Source organism: Cyanistes caeruleus, chromosome 3 (assembly GCF_971803275.1).
Source record: "Cyanistes caeruleus chromosome 3, bCyaCae1.hap1.1, whole genome shotgun sequence".
Classification (NCBI taxonomy): Eukaryota; Metazoa; Chordata; class Aves; order Passeriformes; family Paridae; genus Cyanistes; species Cyanistes caeruleus.
In genome coordinates, this window is record NC_141703.1 from 102897123 (window position 1) to 102920701 (window position 23579).

Here is a 23579-nt window from a genome sequence, read left to right on the forward strand (position 1 = left end):
AAAACACTTCAGAGAGTGCATAATTTAAAAATATATACACATAAAATGTGTAATATAAATACGCACAAATATGTATATGACATCTAAAATCCAAGAATAAATGGATTTAAATGTATATAAATGTATCTAAAGACATTTTAAAAATAGAATGAAGAGCAGCAACTTTAGCAGAAATGCTCAGACAAGCAATCCTAACTGCTTAAGATTTCAACTGTAAATTCCTTTTATTAAATACATTTTTCCCTGCTCAGCTATTGTTTTATTGCTGATTCTTGTTACAGGCCTCTCTTCAGTGATGAACTCTTGAAATCTCGCTGCTTTTGAGCATGCACATTCCCCACTCATGAATCATCTCACAGCAGGACAAACCTAATCCTTATTCTTCTGCATGGAAGCACAGCGCCGAGCCAGAACATTCGGGGGACAGATGGAAGAGAACCCGACACCACTCTCGGTGTAGGACACATCCTTCATCTTCTTCCATACATTTCCTTCCTCCAGGCAACTGACTGACATGCCAAAATATGGCTTTTTAGTGTAATACAATAGGACAACAATTTGCTTGTGTACAATGCCTTTTATGAATAGTAATAGCATTGTCTTGGGTCAAGTAACAGTCAGGCTTACTTTCCAACTAAAAGGATCAGTGGAGGTGATCCTGAGTGGATCCTCACCCCTAGGAGGCAGGGAAAGTGGTTCTGAATCCCATTTTCCCCTTGGTCCCCAGAAGCTCCATGCTGTGTCAGCCATTATCCTGCTACTACAGGTAAAAAAAGCAAAAAGTGAGTTTTCCATCCATTTACAGCAGTAGTCAGGGAGGCTGTGAAATGTGAAAACCCTCACTTTTGCAGAAAACTTCAACATCACAAGGCATTCAAAACCCTCCAAAATCCCTTTCTGGCCCATACCACCACTGTCCCCTGGATGTGGGTGGAAGAGGAGCCCAGCACACCCACCTGATGTCTCCTAGTTTCTTTTTTCATGTCTCCAAATTTTTTAAAGGAAGACTAAACTACTGCCATTTTCTCATCTGCAGTATAGATGTGTAATAGTTTTCATTTCTAGAAATATTTCACACTGCACATACAGATTTTTTGTTAGCATTTCCACTTCTCATTACCATACAAACTAGGCCAAGAGCAGCTCCTGCAGAGAGCTGCACAACAGTCATTGGAATGTGTCTTGTGACATGGAGACAGACCCATTGCTGACCAAACCTTTGCTCTACCCAGGTGCTTCCCAACAGCATGTCCTCTTCTGTATCCAGATGGAACAGCTGGAGGTACTACCTACTCACCTTTCTGCTGACAGATCATTCTGCTGGCATAGCAGAAACTGTACACACACATCAAATTAACCCCAGCAAAAGCCTACCCAAGCTCATTTAATCCATCCCCATTAGCTTGTTGCACTGAGGCCAAAGCAGAGGCCCTGGAATGACAAACAGCAGTCAGACACTAACACTGGTCACTGAAATACAGCACTAAGAGATGATAAAGGATTCCTCTTTCTTTAAGGAAAAAAAAAATAAAAATCAACCCACAGTAAACTTGAGCAAAATGTAGGACATCTGCTGTGTCCTAGGAAAGTAACCACTCCACCTCCTGAGCCTCCTGCAGCACATGGTCCAGGGCGAGAGACTGAGAGCTTGGAACTGTGTGGCAATTCAAACTTCTCACAAAAGGCCAAGGTTTTTCATCTGGGAGAGAGGCAGGGAACAGAAGTCCCCCCTCAGCTCTGGTTCACCCCTGGGACTAGAACCACCCAGGATGGCAGCCAGCACTACAGGGCATGGTGTCCATGGTTTGGGAATGTGTGCTTGAAGCTAATCCAGGGCACAGCTGCTATGGACCAACGCTTTGCATGGAAAGGGATTATTGACAGGCAATGCTCACTGTTAAAGAGAGTTAATCTTCTAAAATTTTGCTCTAAGGTTTGAAACTAGCCTAGCTACTTATAAACACATCCCTTCATAGAAATGCCTAGTTCCTGATTTAAATTATAGAAACATGTATAAAAACTATGGAATTATGGATTTAAAATTGTAATACTCTTTTTGTCTGTCATAGGACAGGATTTGGTGTGTTAGTGCTCCCTTTCCCAGTTTCAGCAACTCCCTCCTTTGAGGAGTCCTGCAAGGCTTCCATGCACCTCATCTCCATGTTAGTGCATGATGTTACATTTATTAGAATTTCCACCTTCTTTTCTGTTAACCTCAGAAGTAGGACTGTTGGAGTTCATGGAAAAATTTGATTTCTGATAAGAAGAAAAAGGTCAGAAAAACACATGTGAAGGGAACACAATTTCTCTGTATGACAGCAAATCCTTATTGCATTAATAATGACTCAGTTATGAGGACAGAGAGAAGACATTGTAAAGTTAGATACTCAGAAATGGTAAAATGCAGAAGTGACCCAGTGTTAATAAGAACAGCAGTAATCCCATTATTATATTTTTGCCACCCCAAACCTTCATAGCTTATGTTGTGATAATTGTAATTAGTGTAATTTACTTTGTAACAGACAAATTATTAATAAAGAATATATTACATACAGATCATTGTAAATATTTTTGCATACAGTGTCAGCTCACGTCTAGCTGCCTCCTGAGCGTTAATGCACCTGCACTGTATTGCAAAAGCAAGCCATTCAAAATAAATTACTTGAGATTCTGAATGTATCCCATTTTCCTGTGAACAGTGAAAGCCATGTGAGGAACAGAAATGAACTGGAATGCATGATGCTAAAGTTGCAGCTATGCTGTGTTAACAGTGTTGTTGAAACCCAGCGAGCTGGGTCTCCAGACCCAGACTTCAACAAGCGATCTTTGAATGTGGCATTGAGTTATTATTATAGTGAAAGATGCTGGGGCTTCCTTTTAAGTAATGATTTCCCTCTTTACCTTCCACATGCTAGTAAAGTTGAGATTGAAGGAAGTTATTTCCCTTTGTGTTTGACCCAGCTATATTTTGTCAGTAACACAGGAGAGCCGGAGCCTGCCAAGGGAACTGCAGTGCCAGTCACCCACCTGCACGGCTGCTGAAGCCAGAGGTGGTTTGCCCACGTGGATGCTCCACAAGATGCCTTAGGGAGAGACTCAGGATTACTTCAGAGTCACATGAAATAACTGCATACATTTTTTGCAAGCTCATAGTTAATGACAACATCAGCATTATCAACTACCATCTCCTTGAAGTCTTAAAAGGAAAGTGGCATCTGCTCCCAGGGTGCTCTGTCCTGGCACTGGCTGGAGCAGGGTGCCCTGGGAACACTCAGGAAGGCTCATACATGTGGCAGGCAACGGGATGCACGTGCAATATGATGCAAGCTGTGCATCCTACTCAGAATAAAGGGCTTTGGCACATGGTAGGAGGGCAGAGGTGCCTGGAAACACCAGTGCCAAAAACTGAGGAGTCTGTAGCTTTGAGCACCGCAGCTGAGGATCAACATTTTTTGAATGCAGAGAGAACTTGGCTACATGAATCTTTTTTACAGGATCACAGGGCACTGAAGCTGGAAAGCTTCTCTGAAGTTTGCCTGGGCCTAGTCCCTGTGCAGAGCAGGGCAGCTGAGTCTTGGGTCCTTTTAGCCCCACTGCTGAAGGTCGTTTGTTCGCCTTTTTCTTGTACTTTGATCCTTCTTTCCACTTTCACACTGCCTCCTTTCCCTGTTGTCAGCACAAATACCAGTGCAGCTGCCTGCTGAAGTGAATGATGAATGTACCCGAGTTCAAACTACACTTCACCATATGTAAGCAATTTTAAGCCATATTGTGCCTCTGATGTGGCTCACGGCAGCTGCACCAGTGCTTATGCTGACAAGATAGGAGGGAGCCCAAGGCCAGGAAAGAACAGTCAGGACAGGCTGGGCCAAATCTTTCTGCAGCATGCCAAATGCTGCCATTCAAAATGCACAGCCAGAGTTATGATTTGAGGCTTCTTAGCTTTATGCAAATACTTACACCGATACCACTTGAGACATGGATACAGCGGTAGCAATGTGAAAGTGCCCGGCACTGGCACAGCTCCTGAGCCTGCTGCAGCTGTACTGCCTGCAGGGCACTGCTGGAATCTAAATCCCCCCTTGACCATGGCAGAGCTCACCTGGTCAGCTGCCTGCCTCATCTTATCCTGCACAGAGCACACCAGATGCCACCATGGCAGTCTGAGCCCACAGAACCAACCTCAGGAACAACACGTTTTTTCCGAAATTCCGCAAGACTGCAGGGCCTGGCCACCACGGAGAAGATTCAGGGACGCGTGAGAATGGCTGAGCACAGCGCTGCTCCTCACACACCCATAATTATAATGGCTTTGGGAGAAACACAACTCCTTCAGAAGTGGTCTCAACTAAACAGAGAGAAGGAGCAGCTCCATCTCACAACTCCCTTTTGATAGAACAACGCTGTATGCAAGGATGGAGGGAAAGCACTTCCACTTAATCTCTTTGCAGCAAAGATACAGCTGCTATCGGTGACATTCAGGCTTTGTGACTCTCCAGGTCCAGGCCAGCATGTAAAATGTTACATGAGATTCTTTTGGGTGTGAACAGGAGCACAGCTACCAAACACAAGCTGGAACTCTCCTGTAACAAGAAAGCCCTGGCAAGAAGTAAAGTACGTGAAATGCACTACTTCTCCTCATTTAATAGCGTTGGCACAAGAGTCAGGGAGGTTTTCACCTGCTGACCATGTGTGACCAAGCTGTTCTATGTATTACAAAGGATAAATGATTGAAAAAATAATCTATAGCAAGTTAAACTTTCCCCTGATATCTCCAGCCACTCCTAAAAAGCCACAATAATCTATAGAGTCAAAACCCCAGGTTTAACCATTTTTATCTTTCAAGCCTAAGAAAGGTGGCAGAGAACAGACTGAGACTAAATCTTCAGACTTTCTGTGTGGCATCAGCCCAGCCTTCAAACTCGTGTCCTGCTTACACCACACAACATAGAGTTAATAACCCATCCTGGGTGACCTCAGGCAGGGCTGACTTCTGGGCTAACCACCCAACACACAAAGCAGCTTCCAAAAAACTCAGTATCTGGACATCTGCTAAGAACATGGGGGTAAGCCAAGCAATTCCTCAGAGAGATGACAAGGAAGTTTTACAGTTACTCATTCCTTTGGGGGGGAAAAGAAAAAAAAAAGTAAATTTCCTTGCAAAATTGACACACATTTACCTTCAATAACAGCAATTATATATATATATATATATATATATTGATTTTTTTACTAACAATATATACCTATTAATTTAGCTATAGGATTTAAATACAAAAAAAAAGTTTATTTCACTTATTCCTTTAAGAACATACTTTAGTGCAGCAAGCTTTACAAAATTTTCCACAGAGTTCTACAAAATTCACTTTTTAAACAAAACTATAAGCTTCCACAGTTGCTCCTACCTTTCTCTGACTTTCTTAAACACCAGCAATTAAGCACTTAGATGATGGTGATCACTGAGGGCAGGAAAAGATACTTTCTCATCTTATATGGAGCACACCATAGCAAAAAAGGTAAATTCTGTCAACAAATCATTACATTACAGAACATACACTAAACAGAACAGGCAGTTGCTGCTTTTTGACAAGGCAACTTTCATACCAATCCAAATGGAATTTTACCCTGATTAATTACTTGCCAAATTCACTCAGAGACAAGTTTAGGCAGCGTGGAGTCAAAGGAGAGAATGAGGAATAAAATATTTTGGCACACAGACAAGTGTTTCTTAAAGGCAAAGTATGTTTTCTGTAATTACAGTTTGGAACTTTTTTTTTTTTTAATTGGTGACTTGAACCTGTGATATTTAGAAACCCTACACACTTTAATTTTTCTCAAAAAGTTATTCCTATTTCCTTAGATGGTCCTATTTGACTGTTCATGTGCAGTGACAAAACTCATTAAATGGAACTCTGGCTTGACAGCATATGAATTTATTCTAGAATCATCTGTGCTCCTCTCAAAACCAGAAGCAAAAGTAACTGAATAACTTTTCAGCATTATAACCACCAGTTTCACAATGGATGATGTGGTTGCCTTCAGACCACAGCGTAACAGATGCCCTTAGGTTGATGTTTAAATTAATAACTACGTATTTACAATAGTTAGAAACCAGCACTGGTATTTCTCAAGAGCACAGACAGATGTAGTTAAAGGTGGGTTTGCTTATGCTCACTGCTACTGCCTAAATTCTGTGTGTCCTTCAGTCTGCTCTGATTTATGTGGACTGTGACAGGTAATGAGTTACCAAAAAATGCTCAAGTATTAGCAGGGTAACAGGTTCCAAAAATTGATTTAGTAAATTCCAGTCCATTAGATCAGGTTAAAGTGGTCTCATCCTTACATGGTTAAGTAAATGAATATTTTCATTATGAAATCAATACCCAGAGTCTCCACACTGCAGGAGACAATGGGGACCCCATAACCAGCCTGGTTTAAAGAGCACGCTCTTCTTCCCTTTGGACTTCTGCATGGTAAATTGGGGAGCAGGAGGAATAAAGAAGTGCACAGACATGAATTACCACACCACCTGCATTAACAGATTATGCTGAAGCATGTGTTAACTGTAACATTCAAGTATCTTTTATTAAGTGTTATAAAATATATACAATCTCAAAACAACAGTGCACTTTGCACACAGTTTGTAAACCCTCATGGGTATCACTACAGCATTCAATAGATGACACACTTCCTTATGAAATCAGCAGACCAGAAAGTTAGAATAACCCACATCTACTCTATTTCAGATTACAATTTCTTTAACACCCCACTGCTTAAGGCTATATTTCTGCTACCTGAGTTGATTTTGTTAACTTCACAATTTTTGCATCTTCAGGAATGGGGTGGGGGAAGCAGGCAGGAGGGATGGTGCACGCTTTTCAGAACACAAAAGTAGTAAGAAAAACGTCAGGAGTGGCTTTGTAAACTTTGCATTAAAAATATGAAAAAGAAAAAAAATTTGGTACTTACAAAACTGAATACAGTCTACTTAAAAATCTTGAATCTAAAGTGAGATCAAGTTAAAAAAACCCCAGCACTTCATTTCATAATGTACTTCAGTTTCACCATACTGGAAAGTCATGCAAAAACTGATGCCTGTTTCTTCATGCTTATACCACTGTTATGTCACCAATCTTGTGTGCGATGTCATACTACAAAAAGAAAGAATACCATTAATCTATATCAGCAAGAGGCTAGATACTGTAACATAGAGTAATTAAATGTACTATTCAGATCACCAAATTTGTGGTCATTCAGATTAGGGTTTATACCAGTGCCTGATAGTAAAAAGATGCAGTGGTGCAGCAAATTGAAACTTCATTTAACAGAAAATTTTCAGTATCTCATGAATTTTCCAGTGCATGCCTACTGCATTGCACTCTTAAAAGTACCTGTCAAAATCCACTAAATGTCTCTTTCCTAAGAGTAAGTAACTCCTAAGAGTTTCCAAGTTTCATACAGTAACTTGCATTGTTAAAGACTCACACAGTTCTGTTGTTTACTGCCATGAACACTCAGTTTTCTCAAAGTGCCTCATCCCAACTGGCACACTTGCTCACTTCATTTCTTTAGAAATCACTTCTACTTCTTTGACTATTATTATTGACTTTTCTGGGGATAATGTTTTGTACAAAGATAATAAAAAATAATTCTTTGTTCCAGTTACAGTTCCCTATAAGCTCTGTGTTCTTTGAGTTCATATTCTAAGACTGGTTTTCTAAGAAAAATGGTAACTCAGCATTTTTTGCCACATTTCCATGCTACAAAATGCACTTTCTACATGCTGCCTTTGCCCAAATGCTGCTGACAGTGATCAGTATTAATTCTGCAAACATGATAATACACCAGAAAGCAACTCTTCCTAACTAATAATCCACAAATGTACATGGATATATTTGTTTACTGGAAACATCTAATTTTCTTACTGAATTTCAGCTTATTACAGGCCTTTGTATAATTACACATCCTCACAGATTTTTATGACCTGTCTCAATGCCACAATAGTTTCTCCATAAGACCAGTAGTTAAAACAACTGACTCAGGCTATTTCTGCAACATCTCCCTTTCTTCCTTGCACACTGTCACAATGCAGTTGGAATCACACATCAAATGGAATCTTCCACGTGACAGTAAAAGGAACTGAGTGCCTTCCCAAAACTTTGCTTGGAAGAGTAACTCAAAGCAGCACCAGGTTCTGCTTGTCAGGAAATCATGACCTTTGGCTTCTTTCTATTTCAAGCTATTACCTGGCATGAGAACCTGCTGTTCTCTGAACTTCATTCTGGCTATTGTTCACGTAATTATCATTGTGGGGAATATTAAAGGTGCTTTACTTGGGACTGAATGCTGAGGCCAGAAGTGCCCTTTCTGTATTCCTGTCTTTGCACCGTGGATTGCACAGTGCTGCTATTTCCCACCTCTTGCATTTATAGTTCTCAAGTTAATAATTAGCAAACATATATGCCTTCTAAATAAAGTCTAGCTGCTCCACACTTAGCTCATGCTATTCCCATTCTCCTGGAAGAGCCTGAAGAAACAGCTCTTACACTCCAAAGCATTTATAAATCCAGCTTTCCTCAGGGATAGGGCAGGTGTGCAAGCAGGGGTTCATGTAATGATGTCTCTCCATCAAGCTACTCTTTGCTCCATTTCATGAATGAGTCAAGACACAATTAAGCACACCCAGCTTATGGAGAAAATTCTGCTACATGGCACACAGGGACAAACTGGGATGGGGGAATAGCTCTTGGTACCCCAGTTGTCTGGGAAAGCAAATGTTTTTTAAAATCTGATGTTTAAATGAGCTAGAAAAGCAAACACAATCCCTTCTCCCTTGCTGCACTGCCCTGATACTTTCAGCCTTGATTTTCTTTTCCTTTCCTCCTCATCCAAGCAAATCTCTAGCAATAAAAAAAAAATCATTAAAATAAAGAAAAATGCAGTCTGGCAAGTGAACCTTAACATGCAGCTAGAGGCTGTTCATGCAGCACTGATAAAGAATAAATAAATAATAATTTAAAAAAAATTAAAACATCCACCCCCACAGTGTTGTAACTTATAAACAAGATGTGGTAAATCCTTTGGATCGTGCAAGGAAAACTATCAGTTAATAAGAAACTACTGTCTGCCCAGGTACTTGCAATCATAACCCCATTGAGTTTAAGCTGGAAAACCAGGAGCCACTTTGAAATACACTGTATGTAATGGAGTTTAAAGTGCCTAATGCCTAAAGCAGAGGCAAGTAAAATTGGTTAGGAACAGAAAATATGATAGAAAGTAACAGTAAAAAGAGCATGATCAAAAGCAACATACCACACTCAGGAAAAAAGAAAACCTGTCCTGCTCCAGTAGTGAAATCTGTACTGCAGTCAGGAATAAAAAGGCAGCACATGATAGAAAGAGGAAGGTCAGGCACCAGTGGAAGTGGGAAGCTGTAGGCAAAGCATATAAAACAACAAACACCAGGGCCAGTGATGCCAAGGAGCTTCCCACCTCTCTGGTTGTATCTCAGCCTGTCACAAACAGGGTTAGACACCTCCAGTGTCAGTAACAATGAAGGAAGATGCTCAGCACATCTGGAGTCTGTATTTACATTATCTCACTCTGAGAATACCTTCCAAGACACCTGCAGTGAGCAGCAGGGAAAAGGTGGTGAGGGAGTATCAAGTGGCCCAGTAGAGTGATGAGGACACCTCCCCTCACACTGGCAATGGGCTTTGGGGGATCTTTCTTTTATGTCAGGACAGAATTAAAAAACAAGAAGCAGCAGGGGACAGAGACAACCACAGACGGTCTCATCAAGATAACTATCTTTAAATACACCTATTTCAAATTTTCCTAAGATTATGAACAAAATGGAAGAAAGTACTAGATGGGAATCTGGTGAAGACTGAAAAGACTTGCCAAGGATAGCTTTAAAAACAAATGACAGTGCCATGGGAAACCCTAGTTCCAAAAGGTACAGAGAGTCAGAGAAAGCTCCAGCCTAACAGCTATGAGAGATGATGAGCAAAGAGAAAATGTCAATGACAACAGAAAACAAAAAAATTTAAAAAAACCCCACCATTCAGCTAAGTCATGACAGAGCCAGGACATCAACCCTAATTCTCCACCTCGTTAATCAGAGTCCTCTGCCTTGGGATTTTTTTGTTATTGTTTTTATTGCTGGTGAGTGAGCTTCTGTCAGCCGTGTCAGGCATTATAAGGATATCCTCAGCCTCCTTGCACCTTCAGCAATTTTCCCTCCATGTACAAACCATAAAGCCAGCAGCAAATTAACTAGCTCATATGGTTGGCACAGACATGAGATGTTGACAGAATTAAATTCACATGTAGAACGTAACCCAATTTTTACTGTCAGTTGAAAACCCAGTTTGCTCAGGTAACACCAGGGGCAGGGAAATGATGCTAATTTCTAATAGGCAACAAAAGGGACTGTTGAGCATAAAGGCTGTAATGCTCCTTCCAGCCCTTTCATCTAGGAATAAAGGACCTTAGTGGGTTGGTTGAGATTCCTGCCTGCCCACCCTGTTCAGATGAGCAAAGACCATACTGAAAATAATACACCTAAAATACTTCAAGTGGCAACATAACCTTGATTTTAAAAACACCGAATTGCTGTCTAGAACTTTGATGCCTTTCAAGTATGCAGATCTAGCAAGATCACAACTGTAGGTTATCTGCACAAGAATCACAATTTTCATTGTCTTGCTGCTAAATCAAAGTCAACAGGCACACTGATGACTGAGCTGAGGATTTTTTTCCCCTTAATGAGCTGCAAATAAAGAACCATCATTGGTGACCTTAAAGTCAGTCAGAAAAATACTGAGATTTTAATGAGTAGCTCTAAGGTCTGCTTCAGCTTAGGCAATTGGGAAATAGATACACCTATTTTTTTGGTAAATGAAAGGGATGTATAAGTATGTACTTCAATCCTAGCAACAGTGTGTGTACAGACTACACAAATTTATGATGTTTCTCATCACAACTGTTAAAACCTATCAAAAACTACATTTATAACTCAACTGTCCATTTCTAGAGCTTTTTGTTAAAACTTATTAAAAAAAAAAGTTTAACTGCTGCAGATTTCTCACTTCAATTATTTTCCTGAGTAAACAGTAAGAAAATAACCATTTGGTACCTTAGAAGGTTCCTCAGCTTTCTGTTGGAAAACACTCTTAGAGAGTCACTGCAGAGCACCAGTCATTCACATTTAGGCACAGAGAGATGGGTATAAAAGCTGCCAAAGCATCTGCTGGGGGGGATAGTCATAATTCCCAAACACAACATTTATTACTCTTATTTAGCCTTTTTTTAATTTTTTTTTTTCAAATGGGCTGGAGACAGTAAAGGAACCCACAGCATTTTTTTGTTGTTTTTTGAAGTTCTGTGTTTTAAACACAGTGCGTTTTCCCATGTTAAGCAGGAATACAAGATCATTAAATTAAATAGGTTACCTAAAGAGGTCACCCAAACCACAACTCAAGTCCAAAGCAAAAGACATTGCAATGCCTAAGCAACTTCATTTTGAATCACAGAGCACAAGGACGAAACCAGGACAAGACCAAACAGTTCATTTCAAGCTGTGTCCTTTTAGTAAGTCTGAATTATTCTCATGTACCAACAAGAAAGAGGGAAGAATATATGAAAATAAACTAATTGCAAGCTTTATTTTGTATTTTATAGATGAGATGAAGAGTTTCTGGTCTTGACAGTTACAGGATTGGAAGTGACATCGAAGGGCATTTTATTTATCTGGAGAAGTGCAGCGCTAGCAGCCACAACATAAGCTTTTTGACATGTTTCACAAACCACCAGCTGTGGCCCAGAATTGGCATCTTCTTTAGCAGTCAAAACTATTTAGCAGTTTTATGTATTCCCACCAGTTGCCTTTATTCCCAGTCTAAGGTATCAGCTTCCCTCCCACCTGAGCTATTGTACTGGGAAACAGAAACCTTAAGTTAATTTTCTCTTGATCTCCTGCAGCTAAGTAAGGCATAACAGAAGTGTTTTGATTGCAGCAAACAGTTTCTTTGAAACACCACCCACTCAGCTGCCTGAGGAGTCATCTGTGAGAGGCTGGGACTGCAATCAGAGCCCTTAAACATCGGGAACAAATGCTCTGCTGCACACTTTAACTTCCTTGAAATCTGACTAATCCCAACTGCTGTTTCACAGCTAAAATATTACCAAGTGACACAAAATAGAGAGATTCAGATCCCTGGATGGCATAATAGTTTCAATTACAAATCACTGACCGGGACAAGTCACAAGTTGTAAACAGGTGTTACTTCACCTGTACAGCAGCAACTGGCCACAAGAAACAATAGCTCAAGTTGCTTTCCTACTCACACAGAACCTGACATAATTGGAAGCTATTTACTAATGGCACTAAATTACTTTTATAGCTCTTTACCATCTGATTCAGTACTCCTTCACAGCAAATTCTAACCCAAGTGACCACCACACCCCTGGAGTTGTTTGTGCCCAGAGCACTGAAAAGCTGAGCTGTCACCATTTGCCCTGTCTGGAATGTTCAGGAGAATCTACTTTCTTCTGGTTCTTTATAAAGGACTGTTAGTAATAATATAACCAGTCATCACCTGCAGAAATTATGGTTGGTAGGCAGAGCACAAGGCTCTGTGATTTGAGCAGTGAAGCTATGCTGGCTACATAAGCAACTCAATGCAAAAATTTTTTGCAGACTCTGAAGACTCTAAGCCAGATGTTGCTACACACCAGAGTATGAAAAGGCTCCAAGAAGCTGGAAAGTTCGTGCATGCTTCCAGAATTTCCATCCCTGGTACAAAACTCCACGGAAACGGATCAGACTCACTGCTTTCCTCTCCTCATTTTACAATCAGGAAAAATTCTCTGGGAAAGGAAGTACAATACCCTTCAGATACAGTACTTGGCTTCTGCCCTGCCTGCAGCTCCCCAGAGCCACAGCTTCCAGCCCTGGAAGTGGGACAACTGTCAAGGCATCACGCAGCTCCCTGCGCTTCCTAGCGGACACACTGCCTCCAGAGGTTTTTCCCCTAAGAAAAAATTAGATTAACATCTGAAAGCACATAATTTTATCTTTGGTAATGTCTCTTCTAATATTGCCACTTTTTAAAATCTGTTACATAATCAAGTTGTGTAACCAACAAGCTCAACTTCCTTACAAAGCTGGTCCTCTATCTATCTATCAATCCTGGCATCATGCAGGGTTCCTGTATGAATTGCACTGCTTTGTTTCCCAAAAATTACAGTACAATTGTCCTTCATCTGTTCCTCTGTACAGCACTGACCAAAAGAAACTTTACTAAAAATGAGGACCCAAATAGCAGCTGGTGTCACTAAATACTACTGACTTTGCATATCCAAAGCAACCTGACCAGTGCTTCAACAGCTGAAAGCTGAAATCTGAAAATTTACAAGGGTGACACTGACTGATTTCCAACGATACAAAAATCAAAAGATACTTAAAGGCTCCCAATTTCCAGAAACTTGACTTTGAATGGGAAGTCAGAAGCAGAGACAACACAATCCTCCAGGCCAGTTTTCTGCCAGAATGGTTATTTTATAAAATTAAAGGTTCATACTCTTCTCCTGATAGTTGTGCCTGCACAATTCTGCAAAAAGCCTGAAGCAAATTAAGAAGAGCATCAGAATCATTGTAACTCAAGTACACACATTATTTTTATATTAAGATGCAAGTCTTCATGCTTTAAGAAATCACCTACAGTCATACACAAGCTAAAACTAGTTTTAGAATAAGCTGAGATCTGGTAAGGTAGGCAACATTCATAGCTTTGTTTCATTCTGTTCTTGCTTCTGCTACTTAATCAGATATTTTCTTTATAAACTATTCCACTTTATGAATTTTACAGATAGGAAATAAGGCTAAGTTGCTGTTATTATCTGCTTTTGAAAAGAGTGTAGCAATTAATTATCTATCAGTATTATCACAGAGCTTTGAAAACTCAAGCTGCTCCATTATGGAAACAAATCTGAGATAGTAAGCTCAAAAGACACAGCCAAGATGTTCAGGGAAACAAACAGCCAGATCTTTTATGACACTTTATCCAAGGCATTATCTAATACACATATAAAGGTCCACAGAGGTTCTGTAGAGCTACCAGGTGCTGAGTGCCCTCTGCTCTGTCAGGACACTCAGGAAAGTTCTAGCTCTTTTGCTGGAATTCCACAGCCAAGCTGGAGGTAGTATTCAGCTTCTGGTTCACGGTCACCTACCCTCCAAATAAAAGACCTGAGGAGCAGCTGAGGCATGCAAGAGCCATCTGTGACAAAACCGGGACCCTAAGTTCAACACTTAAATCCTTTCCCAAGTCTTGACATGAATGTTAAAAAGAGTGTATAGAGCTCTAGAGACAAATATGAACTTCCATTTTTATTAGGTTTCCTTTGATATTTAAGCCCGAGTCTTAAATTTTTTTTAAAAAACCAAAACCCAAAACTAGAGGTTTATCCACCAGTACTTCATTTAACTTCACATGCTTCTGCATGCATGTATTGTTTTTTTATATATACAAAGAAGTGATTGGAACATCTGGCCTGGCCCAGAACACATTAATATATGAAGATAGGCATGCATTATAACATAGGAACATGCATGCATTATAAGCAGTTAGCTAATTATGCCTCCAATGATATGAATTTAATACAGGCAAACAGAGCCCATGCCAGACTTTGTATCTACCCCCGAGATGACACTGGAGAAATCACATTAATCTCAGGTAAAATGACAAGGACAATAATCAGCTGGTTTGCAGGGCCAAGCAGTGCAGAGTATCCCAAGTCAGCTTCGTCAAAATTGAAAGGGATGCAAATAAACACATTAACAATAAAAAACATTTTATCAACATACTTTGAGTGTTGTCATCCTGCTTATTTGAACTTTAAAAGACAAAGACTAATCAGTTTCAGGAGTTTTTGGTTCACCTAAATTAAAGGGGGATGAAATCTAATCTAAAGTTTCTTTCCAGCCTTATGTTTCAGAATAGCTATATCTATAATTAATAACCCCACCTAAAAGTGCATATTTTAAAATATCTAAAGTTTTATTTGTCTTGGATGGGGGTTGGGGGGGGAAGCAATAAATAAAGTTATTCATGTCAGCATGGTATACACAGCCATATTTATTAGTTCACTTCCAATTACATAAAAAAAAAAGGTGAAGCCATATACAAGTGCTGCTTTAAAATAAAGACAGACTACTGCTTTCTCCAACAGTTTTATTTCAAAAAGTACACAAGTCTGTCATGGAACTAGAGCATTTTAAAATTTTGGATTTTGTTTTTTTACAAATTCACTCACAATACCTGTATTTTAAAATACCATTTCCCCAAAAGTGTGAATATAAAAACCTCATACTGAAATTCATATCAATGTTCAAAGTCCATGCTTTGTGCATGAGAAGTGTAACACAACATTGCAATATTTTGGATCCCAGGAAGTTGTTATTGCTCTGATTTCAGCTGAGCTATGCCTCAGTGCTAGGGGACTATTCAACAAAGGGCCCCAAAAAGCACCTATCAAGTGTATAAAACAAGGTTTAAGTGACACAAATAGCATAATATCTTTAGACTGGAACAAAGACCTAGAGCAATCCAGAATATATACACTGCTCAGAACAAAACTAAAAAGCTTGTCATGGAAACCAGTAATATACAATATTCAGCATTACAGAAAATCTTGCAATTCAGAAGTCTTACTTGCACTATTAAACAGGAAGCATACATCTAATATGAATGAGACTATCAAGATCTGAGAAAGACGTATGCATTGTACATTTCTTTCCAAAGTCATGTTTTACCCCTCCAACAAGGCATTTCTGTGCACCACACAGTTTTGGAAGAAGTATTTGTTTTTAGGGAAGGAAGTTTCACACAAGTATCTTTAAATACCTACTGCAGAAAGTTGATGAAAACTCTTGTAATGTATGGACAAGTGTTACATAACCTCTACAGTATTACAAGTCTAACACTTTATTCACACCATGCTAAAATTGAGGGGTTTCTTTTCTATATATAGTAGTCCTCAACAGGCAATTTTACAGTCATGATATTAACTAGAGGTTTCTTGAGCTCACTCAGAGTATATACACAATGGTACCACCCTCCCTCCCTTCCCCCCCCCCTTTTTTTTTTAACAAAATGAGACATTAAAAATGCCACCTCCTAACTGGTGTATCAGCTGCCATTACTTCCTTAAAGTGTTCTGTCAGCAGAGCTCTCTGTCACATCGGACACCTCACATGTTTAACCAGTTCATCTCCCACACAGCTAGAAATAAGTGTTAAAATATAGTAGCTGCTTTTGAGAATCATAATCCAGTGTAAGTGAACAATCTAGTGACAAAAGAAATAATTTATAGTAGCGGTATTATGTTTTCATAGTAGTGTTGCATCCACCCAAAAAGGCATGATGATAGCAACTTGAGGCAGAGTTCACCCCAAGTCAGAGGTTCTATATTTCAGATAAGGACTGTGTCAGATTCCATTTCTATCATTTTTCCATGCAATTACATAAATAGAAAGACACTGTCAAGGCTGCTAAGCCTAACAGCCAGGCTCTGAGGGCACATCCGGCTGTCCTTCTGCCCATTTATTATTTTGCACAAGCTGACAGATCATCAAGCACGTGTAAACTCTGCTCCATGTGCTTTACTGAGACAGGTTTCTGAGTCTGAGTGTCCTAGGGCTTACCTGACTGTAAGTTACAGGGTCTCAGGCCAAACCAAAACCAAACCAAACAAAAAATTTATTTGAGAAAAAAAAAAACCTCAAACCACCAAAAAAACACATAGGTCCACCAAAGGCTTAGAATCAAATTTAGTAGGTTTGCTGCCTGGTTCTTTAGTTTATAGCTCTCTCTCAGTCTGTGATTCAGTTTAGTCTTGCACTCAACTTGTATTTGTAGTAACTATACCCTTTTCATTAAGAAAGGCCTTTGTTTCAAGGTAAACAATCAGTGTATGATTAACATCTTGGAAGTCTCTTCTATCACAATAATTGGATGCAAAAAGATGTCTCTTCATCTATAGTTCTTCAGAAGCTATGTTTGGCATATTTACTAAACCTATTATTTACCACATAAATAGAAGTCAATCATCCCTCTCATTGGTACAATAACTGAAAGAGCTTTCACAAACACAAACACTCAAATCATAATTAGCAATTGAAGGAGTTAAGTGACATTTTGAAATACAGAACAATACAGAGAGAGAGACACTGAAGTTCACATCCAAAAATAGGCATGAAGAGGTATAAATAGTACATAAGAATCAAGAAATCAGATCACAGTGTCATGTTTTAAGAACTGTACCATCATCTAAGCACCTGTTCATACAGTATGTTTAGGCACCAGAAATTTCATAAAAACTGAAGTTACAATCAGGTAAAGTTTATTGACAAGGCACACATGAAAGATAAAAAATCTGATCTCTAACAGTATCAGTTTACAATCTAAAAAAGTCCCAAGTGTGTAAAACTAACTCTATATTAATAGCCATTCAAGTTTCTAAATTCAATATGAAGGGTATGTTAAAATCATGAAATTGTTTGGGTTGTAAGGAGCTTAAAGATGACCCTGTACCAACCACTGCCATGGGCAGTGGGGAATTTCTTTACATTTAATAGTGCCAGCCAAAAATTGTGCACCTGTTTACAGATAGGACAAACATTTAGTAGTAAGCCAAAGAATTTATCACAGATCTATAGGCAGCTACAGCTAAGCAGATACTAAACCTAGAAGTCTGGGGTAATGTTGTTTTCTCTCACTGTTGCTACACACAAATAATCCTAACATCTTTCAACAGGCTATTCAGATATTTTCTTCATTAACATCAGTGCATGTACTATAATCATTTACACTTTTCCAAAATACCTTACAGTTCAATATCTTTAGCTAGAGTGAGCTAAAAGAACTGTCCCCCACGTGCTCCCCAGCACAAGATAAAGAAGGTAGAAAACAGGAAGGAAGAAAGAATTCACAGATTCAAACTGTACTGAGTTTTAAATGGAGCTTTTGCAGGTGTATAACAACAGTCATCAGAAGCTACCAGAAGTCCTTAAATACACATGAAAGTAAGACAAGGAATTGTTGTGTTTCTCCTGTATTGCTTTAAGTTTGCAAAATTGGGAAGAAGCGTTTTCAATCTTGAAACATGAGATTTGTATCAACAATTCTGGGTAACTATTTCCTCTCAGCTACATGAAACTCTTGCTCTCCAGAGTCTGAACATTGCCTCAGAATACTTAGGGCTGTTAAAGAGGCAAGAAAAAATGAACTTTGAACTCCTTGCAAATTCATACAGCCAGACATTAGCACATTGAACAAGGACTGACTGCTGCTTAGGTGCATATGAGAAAAAGTTGTTTTCACAGTGTTTAGAGCAAGAGGATAGACATCATATCAAATACCAGTTACTTAACAGGTTTCATCAAATCTCCATGGAGCTTCTAGGAAATTGTTTTGGGAAAAAAACCTTAGAGCACTGCCTTAGTATTTAACCAGGCACTGGAAAAATGCAAGGTACAATTAACTTAAAGACCTGTATAAAGATACATTAATTCATTCTTACTGTGACAGTAACAGTTGGTCTGTAGGTTTTAGAGCTTAGATACCTCTACCAACAACCTGACAGGACCTCTTGCATCAGATAATCTAAGTATTAAGTTATCTGACAGGACCAGAACTAGTTGTTGTAGAAAAATTTGTGTTTCAAAGAACTTGCAAGGTTTCCTGTCATACTTCCACTAACTGCTATTTTAAATTCAGAACAGATTAATTAAATTAACTGAACCAATCAAATAACTGTTTGCCCTGAAATAAGAGCTCAGGTACTCCAAACAAACATCATCAGGTTAAAGAACCACATAAATACTCAATTTGAACAGAATTCAAAGTCATCCTTGGTATTTCAGACCCCTGCAACTATACCAGACAGTGGCCAAATCAAAATATTTCTGTTATTCCACAACTGAGAATAAAGTCTCAGGAACCCTGAGAAACTTCCTGGTCTACATATGAAATGCTTTTGTCATTTCTCACCTGTGTCTCACTGTTACACATTCAGAACTGTTCAGTAGCTGACAGTGTCAGAGCCTCCTCAGCAACCTACCAGAGGTTCAAATACCTTCAGTGTCCGACATTTATTTATGAACTTCAACGCTTTTAGCAAATAGTTCAACTGTCATGTGTGAATAAGTTTACAATTAAATATGAGAATTGGTGGCTTGTCAAACTAACTTGTATATTTTCTTCAAGGTAAATTTCATGCCAGTGTTTAAATGAGGGTTGGAACACAGTAGTTTTCTCTAGTACTTACAATGAACACTTTAAAAAACAGCTTTTAAATTAATATTTTATACTATCGACCCATCTTTGCTTTGTGCTGGAATCATCACAGGAACAGCTCCCATTCTACTTAAATTAGGTGCAGCTACCTTTGAAGGTGCAAAGGCTGGGTTTTGAGCAGGAGCACGTTCAAAGTCTTCACTTGGAACTTGACTGTATGGAGTTTTGGTATATCCTTCCATGTTGGAGGGAGACATTGAGCCCAGGGAAGAACGATTGCTGCCAATGTAGCTGCGAGCTGTAGAACTGCGACTTTTTGGAGGTGGAACATCTTCTCTGAAATGAACAAAAATCAAAAAAATCAGTTGCAGAACAAGAATTCAGTCATCATTACTTTAAAACAAATACTCAGTTTGTTTTTTTCTATTCTAATGCAGTAGTCAAAAATATCCTTATATCTTCCTTTAAAAGTAACAAAACCTCTCCAAACCCTCAATATTCATTGCCTCCAAGATGTTTGCTGAAATTAGACACTAACAAGCCATTAGTGTGTTATAATAAGCTTTCCAGATTAAGACAGAAATCTCAACTGTTAAGTAACTTATTTGTAGAAATACACATTTAAAAGTTAATCTTCCAACAATACTGCTCAGAAACTAGAGGCACGTTGTTACCTGATATCATGATGTACTTCTTTCTCATATTTCTTCTCTCTATGCTTCTTACAGAAACAGAAGATGACAGAACACAGTACGAAGAGACCCAGCAGAGTTCCTATAATAGCTCCAGTAATTATACCGGCTGTATTTACGGCTAGAATAGACAAATAACGATACTGTTTATTAAATGTCAAAGTTGTAAGTTCTTTTACCATTAAGCCCAGTATGTTTCACATGCAGCAGGTCAATAATACATCACTGAATCAGAGGGGGAGTGCTCAATCACTTGCATTTAAAATAGTAAGACTTGAAGAGGCACCCACAAGTTACATAACAGCATTGGGGTTTTTAACCTTTTAGGACTTTAGAGAAGAAGACTGTTCAGTTTTAATACAAGAACACTGTGTGACCACTGCACAGCAAACACTTACGAGGGGTGACATTCAGCTCAACAGAACATTCATCCGTGCCAACTCTGTTTGAGGCCACACAGCTGTATGTACCAGAATACTCTCGAGAGGCATTTTTCAGAAGAAGTTCCCCTGTATTTTTATCTACAAACAACAGAAGGTAGAGGTTTACCATTTTCCTAAATACATTTCTATATTTAACATCACAGAATCATTAAACCAGCATATGTAGGAAATCTTAACTTAAAAAACCATCCAGATCAAAACAGTTCCATCATGCTGTAAAATGCTATTATTTGTAAATCTTACCCCGTTAGAAATGTATTCCACAGCATTTGACATCTTCTATCTGCTGAACAAGTTAGGTAGTGTCTAGATTCTTTAGAACACACTCAGTGTCCCCAAAACTACATTCACAAGCCCAAAACTAACATGGTTTTAGTGAGTTACAAGTCACTCTTGTGCAATTTCCCACTCATTCTTGTCCAGCACTGATATTGCCAATTGGTCTTTTTGTTACCACAAGCCAAATTTGGAACATGGAGAAAGAATGGGCATAACAACAGTAGCCTAAAGTCATGAGTGGTACAGGGAAGGCCATTAATGATCAACAAGCAGGAGAACTCACAACATCTGGGAACAGATGAGCATGATACTGCAACCTAACTCAATGTGAAGAATGTAAGAATCTCAATGTGAAGCTTGAAACATTTCCAAGCACAAATTAAAAATAAGAATCAACTCCAGCTTGTTTCAATGTCAGTTTTGTTAGAGGGCAGAAGTGACATTTAATCTTGACTACTCTACAGTAATACTAACCCACAGATGCTTACAAGTCAGGATAAGCCAAAAATACTATTGTAATACTTTTAAGTATTTCAGAGTAATAAATGAAGTTTGACAGTACTCAGCACAGAAGTGGCAGGAAGATTCTGTGTGCCAGATACTCTCCTCCAGTCATAAGACAAAAGTGGGGATCCTTCTTGTGACACACATTTCAAGGTAACGTCTTTTCCAATCTCCTGTGATCCTTGAATGGAACATTTAGTCCGTGCTGGCTTTACTAATAAACAAAACATAACTGAATTAGTAACAGTCACAATCAAAATGTTTTCTAGCTGTGTTCTAGTACATTTTGTGAAAGATAAAGTTTGTGCCACAAACCATTTCTACGCACAGAAAGATTTTTCTATGAAATATAAGTCAGGTGCAGAACTTCTAAAAATGCTTGTTATTCTAAATATCATTCCCTTCATTTCCCAGAACAGAATTATGCCCATCCCTCCCAAAGCCTCCATAATGACCATAATCACCACAGATTCAGTGTAACACTGCCCAACTGAAGCTTTCACACATTGAAAACAGGGTGGAATAAGCACATAAAAAACATCACTGAAAATTTAAGAAAAGAAATTATCTTACCAAGTACAGTCAACTGTATTTTTTTGCTTTGAACTCCAGGAGCCTTCTTCACTTTGCACTGATATGTGCCAGTGTCTGCTGCCTTTAAGTTCAGGATATCCAATGAACCATCACCAGATTTGGGATCAAGACTAGTAAACTGCATTCGCCCAGTCATATCAGCATAATAATGATCGTAAGTCCTGTCTACAGTATACATTATTATCTATAGAAAAAAGAAATAGAGTTCAGAAATCCACTTAGTGTGCAAACATTTAAAATAATTTCATCTCTTTGAATTCTCAAGCTTCTTTCTATAATATTAACCCCAGAAATAAAGAGTCAAATATCTTCATCTTCAAAATACCACTATAGTGAATATGCCAACCAAACAACTGACCAAGTACCAATATGTCAGCATTGTCTTCTGACTGAAAGCTGTTTAGAATTGCTCCAATTTAATTCTGCAAAACCTGCCTACTAATATGAATCATCTCACTTCTAAGGCTTTCAAAGACAGGAAAGCATTAATATCTAAAAGAGTTAATATATTTAAAATTAAATCCTCATGAATCTGTTTTCAATAATGAAGATAATGCAGATATGAAAGCAAAGTTTGCTTTCTGGAACTGAAGTGTATTTAATTTGGGAGCTCTTCATTAGAAGGCAAGTTTATACTGAAAAATATCTTGACATTTCATCCTTAATCTGGTATTTCAAAACTTCCACTAGATTTCATGTGACTGGTGCTTCAAAGCCATTTAAGATCACAAGCATCCCAACCTGAAAAGGTGGAAGTTTAAATAGTCAGTAACAAAACTCATACATTGACCTACTCAAACAACTGAATTAACACTGTCCAAAAAGAAGTCTCTACTTACTATTTGTTCCCCCTTTTGATTATCTGCTGGTATCAATACCCACTCAATATCTAGTGGGCCTTTATCTTCTTCTGAGAGTTCAAAAGTACATGGCAACGTAACTTTCTCTCCTTGTGCTTTTTCAAAGATTGACTGGTCAGCTGAAGTTATAGTTAGGCTTCTTGTCAGACCTATAAAAACATATTTTTATGTTCTGAAAACAAGTCACACACAGTTGTTCACTGTAAGAGCTCTATGACATACTTTTCCCGCATAGAAATCATCAGTCAGACTTGTCACCACTGAAGAGAGCCTGTGCAGACCCTGTCACCCAACATGGTGCAAAGTCCTGTGCTGCTCATTTGGAATTACATCCTACAGGCAGCTACATCTTTCAAGCCATACTTTTTTTTTTTTTCCCCACAATTCACATCCCACACAAACCTAAGCTAAACATTTCCAGCAGCAGGCTTTCAAGTCACTATATAATCACCTTACCATTACACCCTTACTGTAAAATAAAGGTATGGAACAGCAAGGAAGTCTGCCAGGATAGACAGTATTCTTGAGTAGTCCTGGGTTGGAAGTAAGCTACTTTGCCTTGAGTTATCTACAGGGAGATAGAGGACAAATTAATCTTTTCCAAGAATCTCAATGAGTTTCTTGCATTTGTTTTGTCTTTTCTGCTTGTCTTACTCCTCTAAAAAGGCTGTGCAATTCTTATCTGCATGCCTCTAGGCAAACATGCTTCCAAACAACAATTTTTCCTCAATTCAACCCTGAACAAGAGTCCATATAGCGACAAAAAAAGACAAAAGGCCAGAAGAAAGATTCTCCTTATTTCACCACAAACACAGGCTTCCCTTAGATCACAGGCTTGTACATCACAGCCAGGACGTGGGAAGCATACCCTTTGCTCATGATGGAAACAGGTTTGGCACTGTT

The 23579-nt window shown here is 38.9% G+C and overlaps 1 protein-coding gene across 2 annotated transcripts in view; it reads right to left on the minus strand.

Moving 5' to 3' along the window:
- Positions 1-6559: 6559 nt before the first annotated feature.
- The window catches only part of CXADR (CXADR cell adhesion molecule), a 33046-nt gene continuing 16026 nt past the window's right edge, over positions 6560-23579 (minus strand). The window contains exons 2-8 of one of the 2 annotated variants that reach the window (XM_086883475.1): positions 22656-22825; positions 21796-22000; positions 21281-21436; positions 20395-20517; positions 19979-20117; positions 19454-19640; positions 6560-7151 (exon numbers count right to left, since the gene is read on the minus strand). In XM_086883475.1, the coding sequence (XP_086739601.1) occupies positions 7110-7151; positions 19454-19640; positions 19979-20117; positions 20395-20517; positions 21281-21436; positions 21796-22000; positions 22656-22825 (1022 nt within the window). In that variant the 3' untranslated portion in view covers positions 6560-7109. Of the gene's footprint in view, positions 7152-15125; positions 19641-19978; positions 20118-20394; positions 20518-21280; positions 21437-21795; positions 22001-22655; positions 22826-23579 lie in introns of those variants that run through there. The other variant, XM_086883474.1, reaches the window with a different exon arrangement.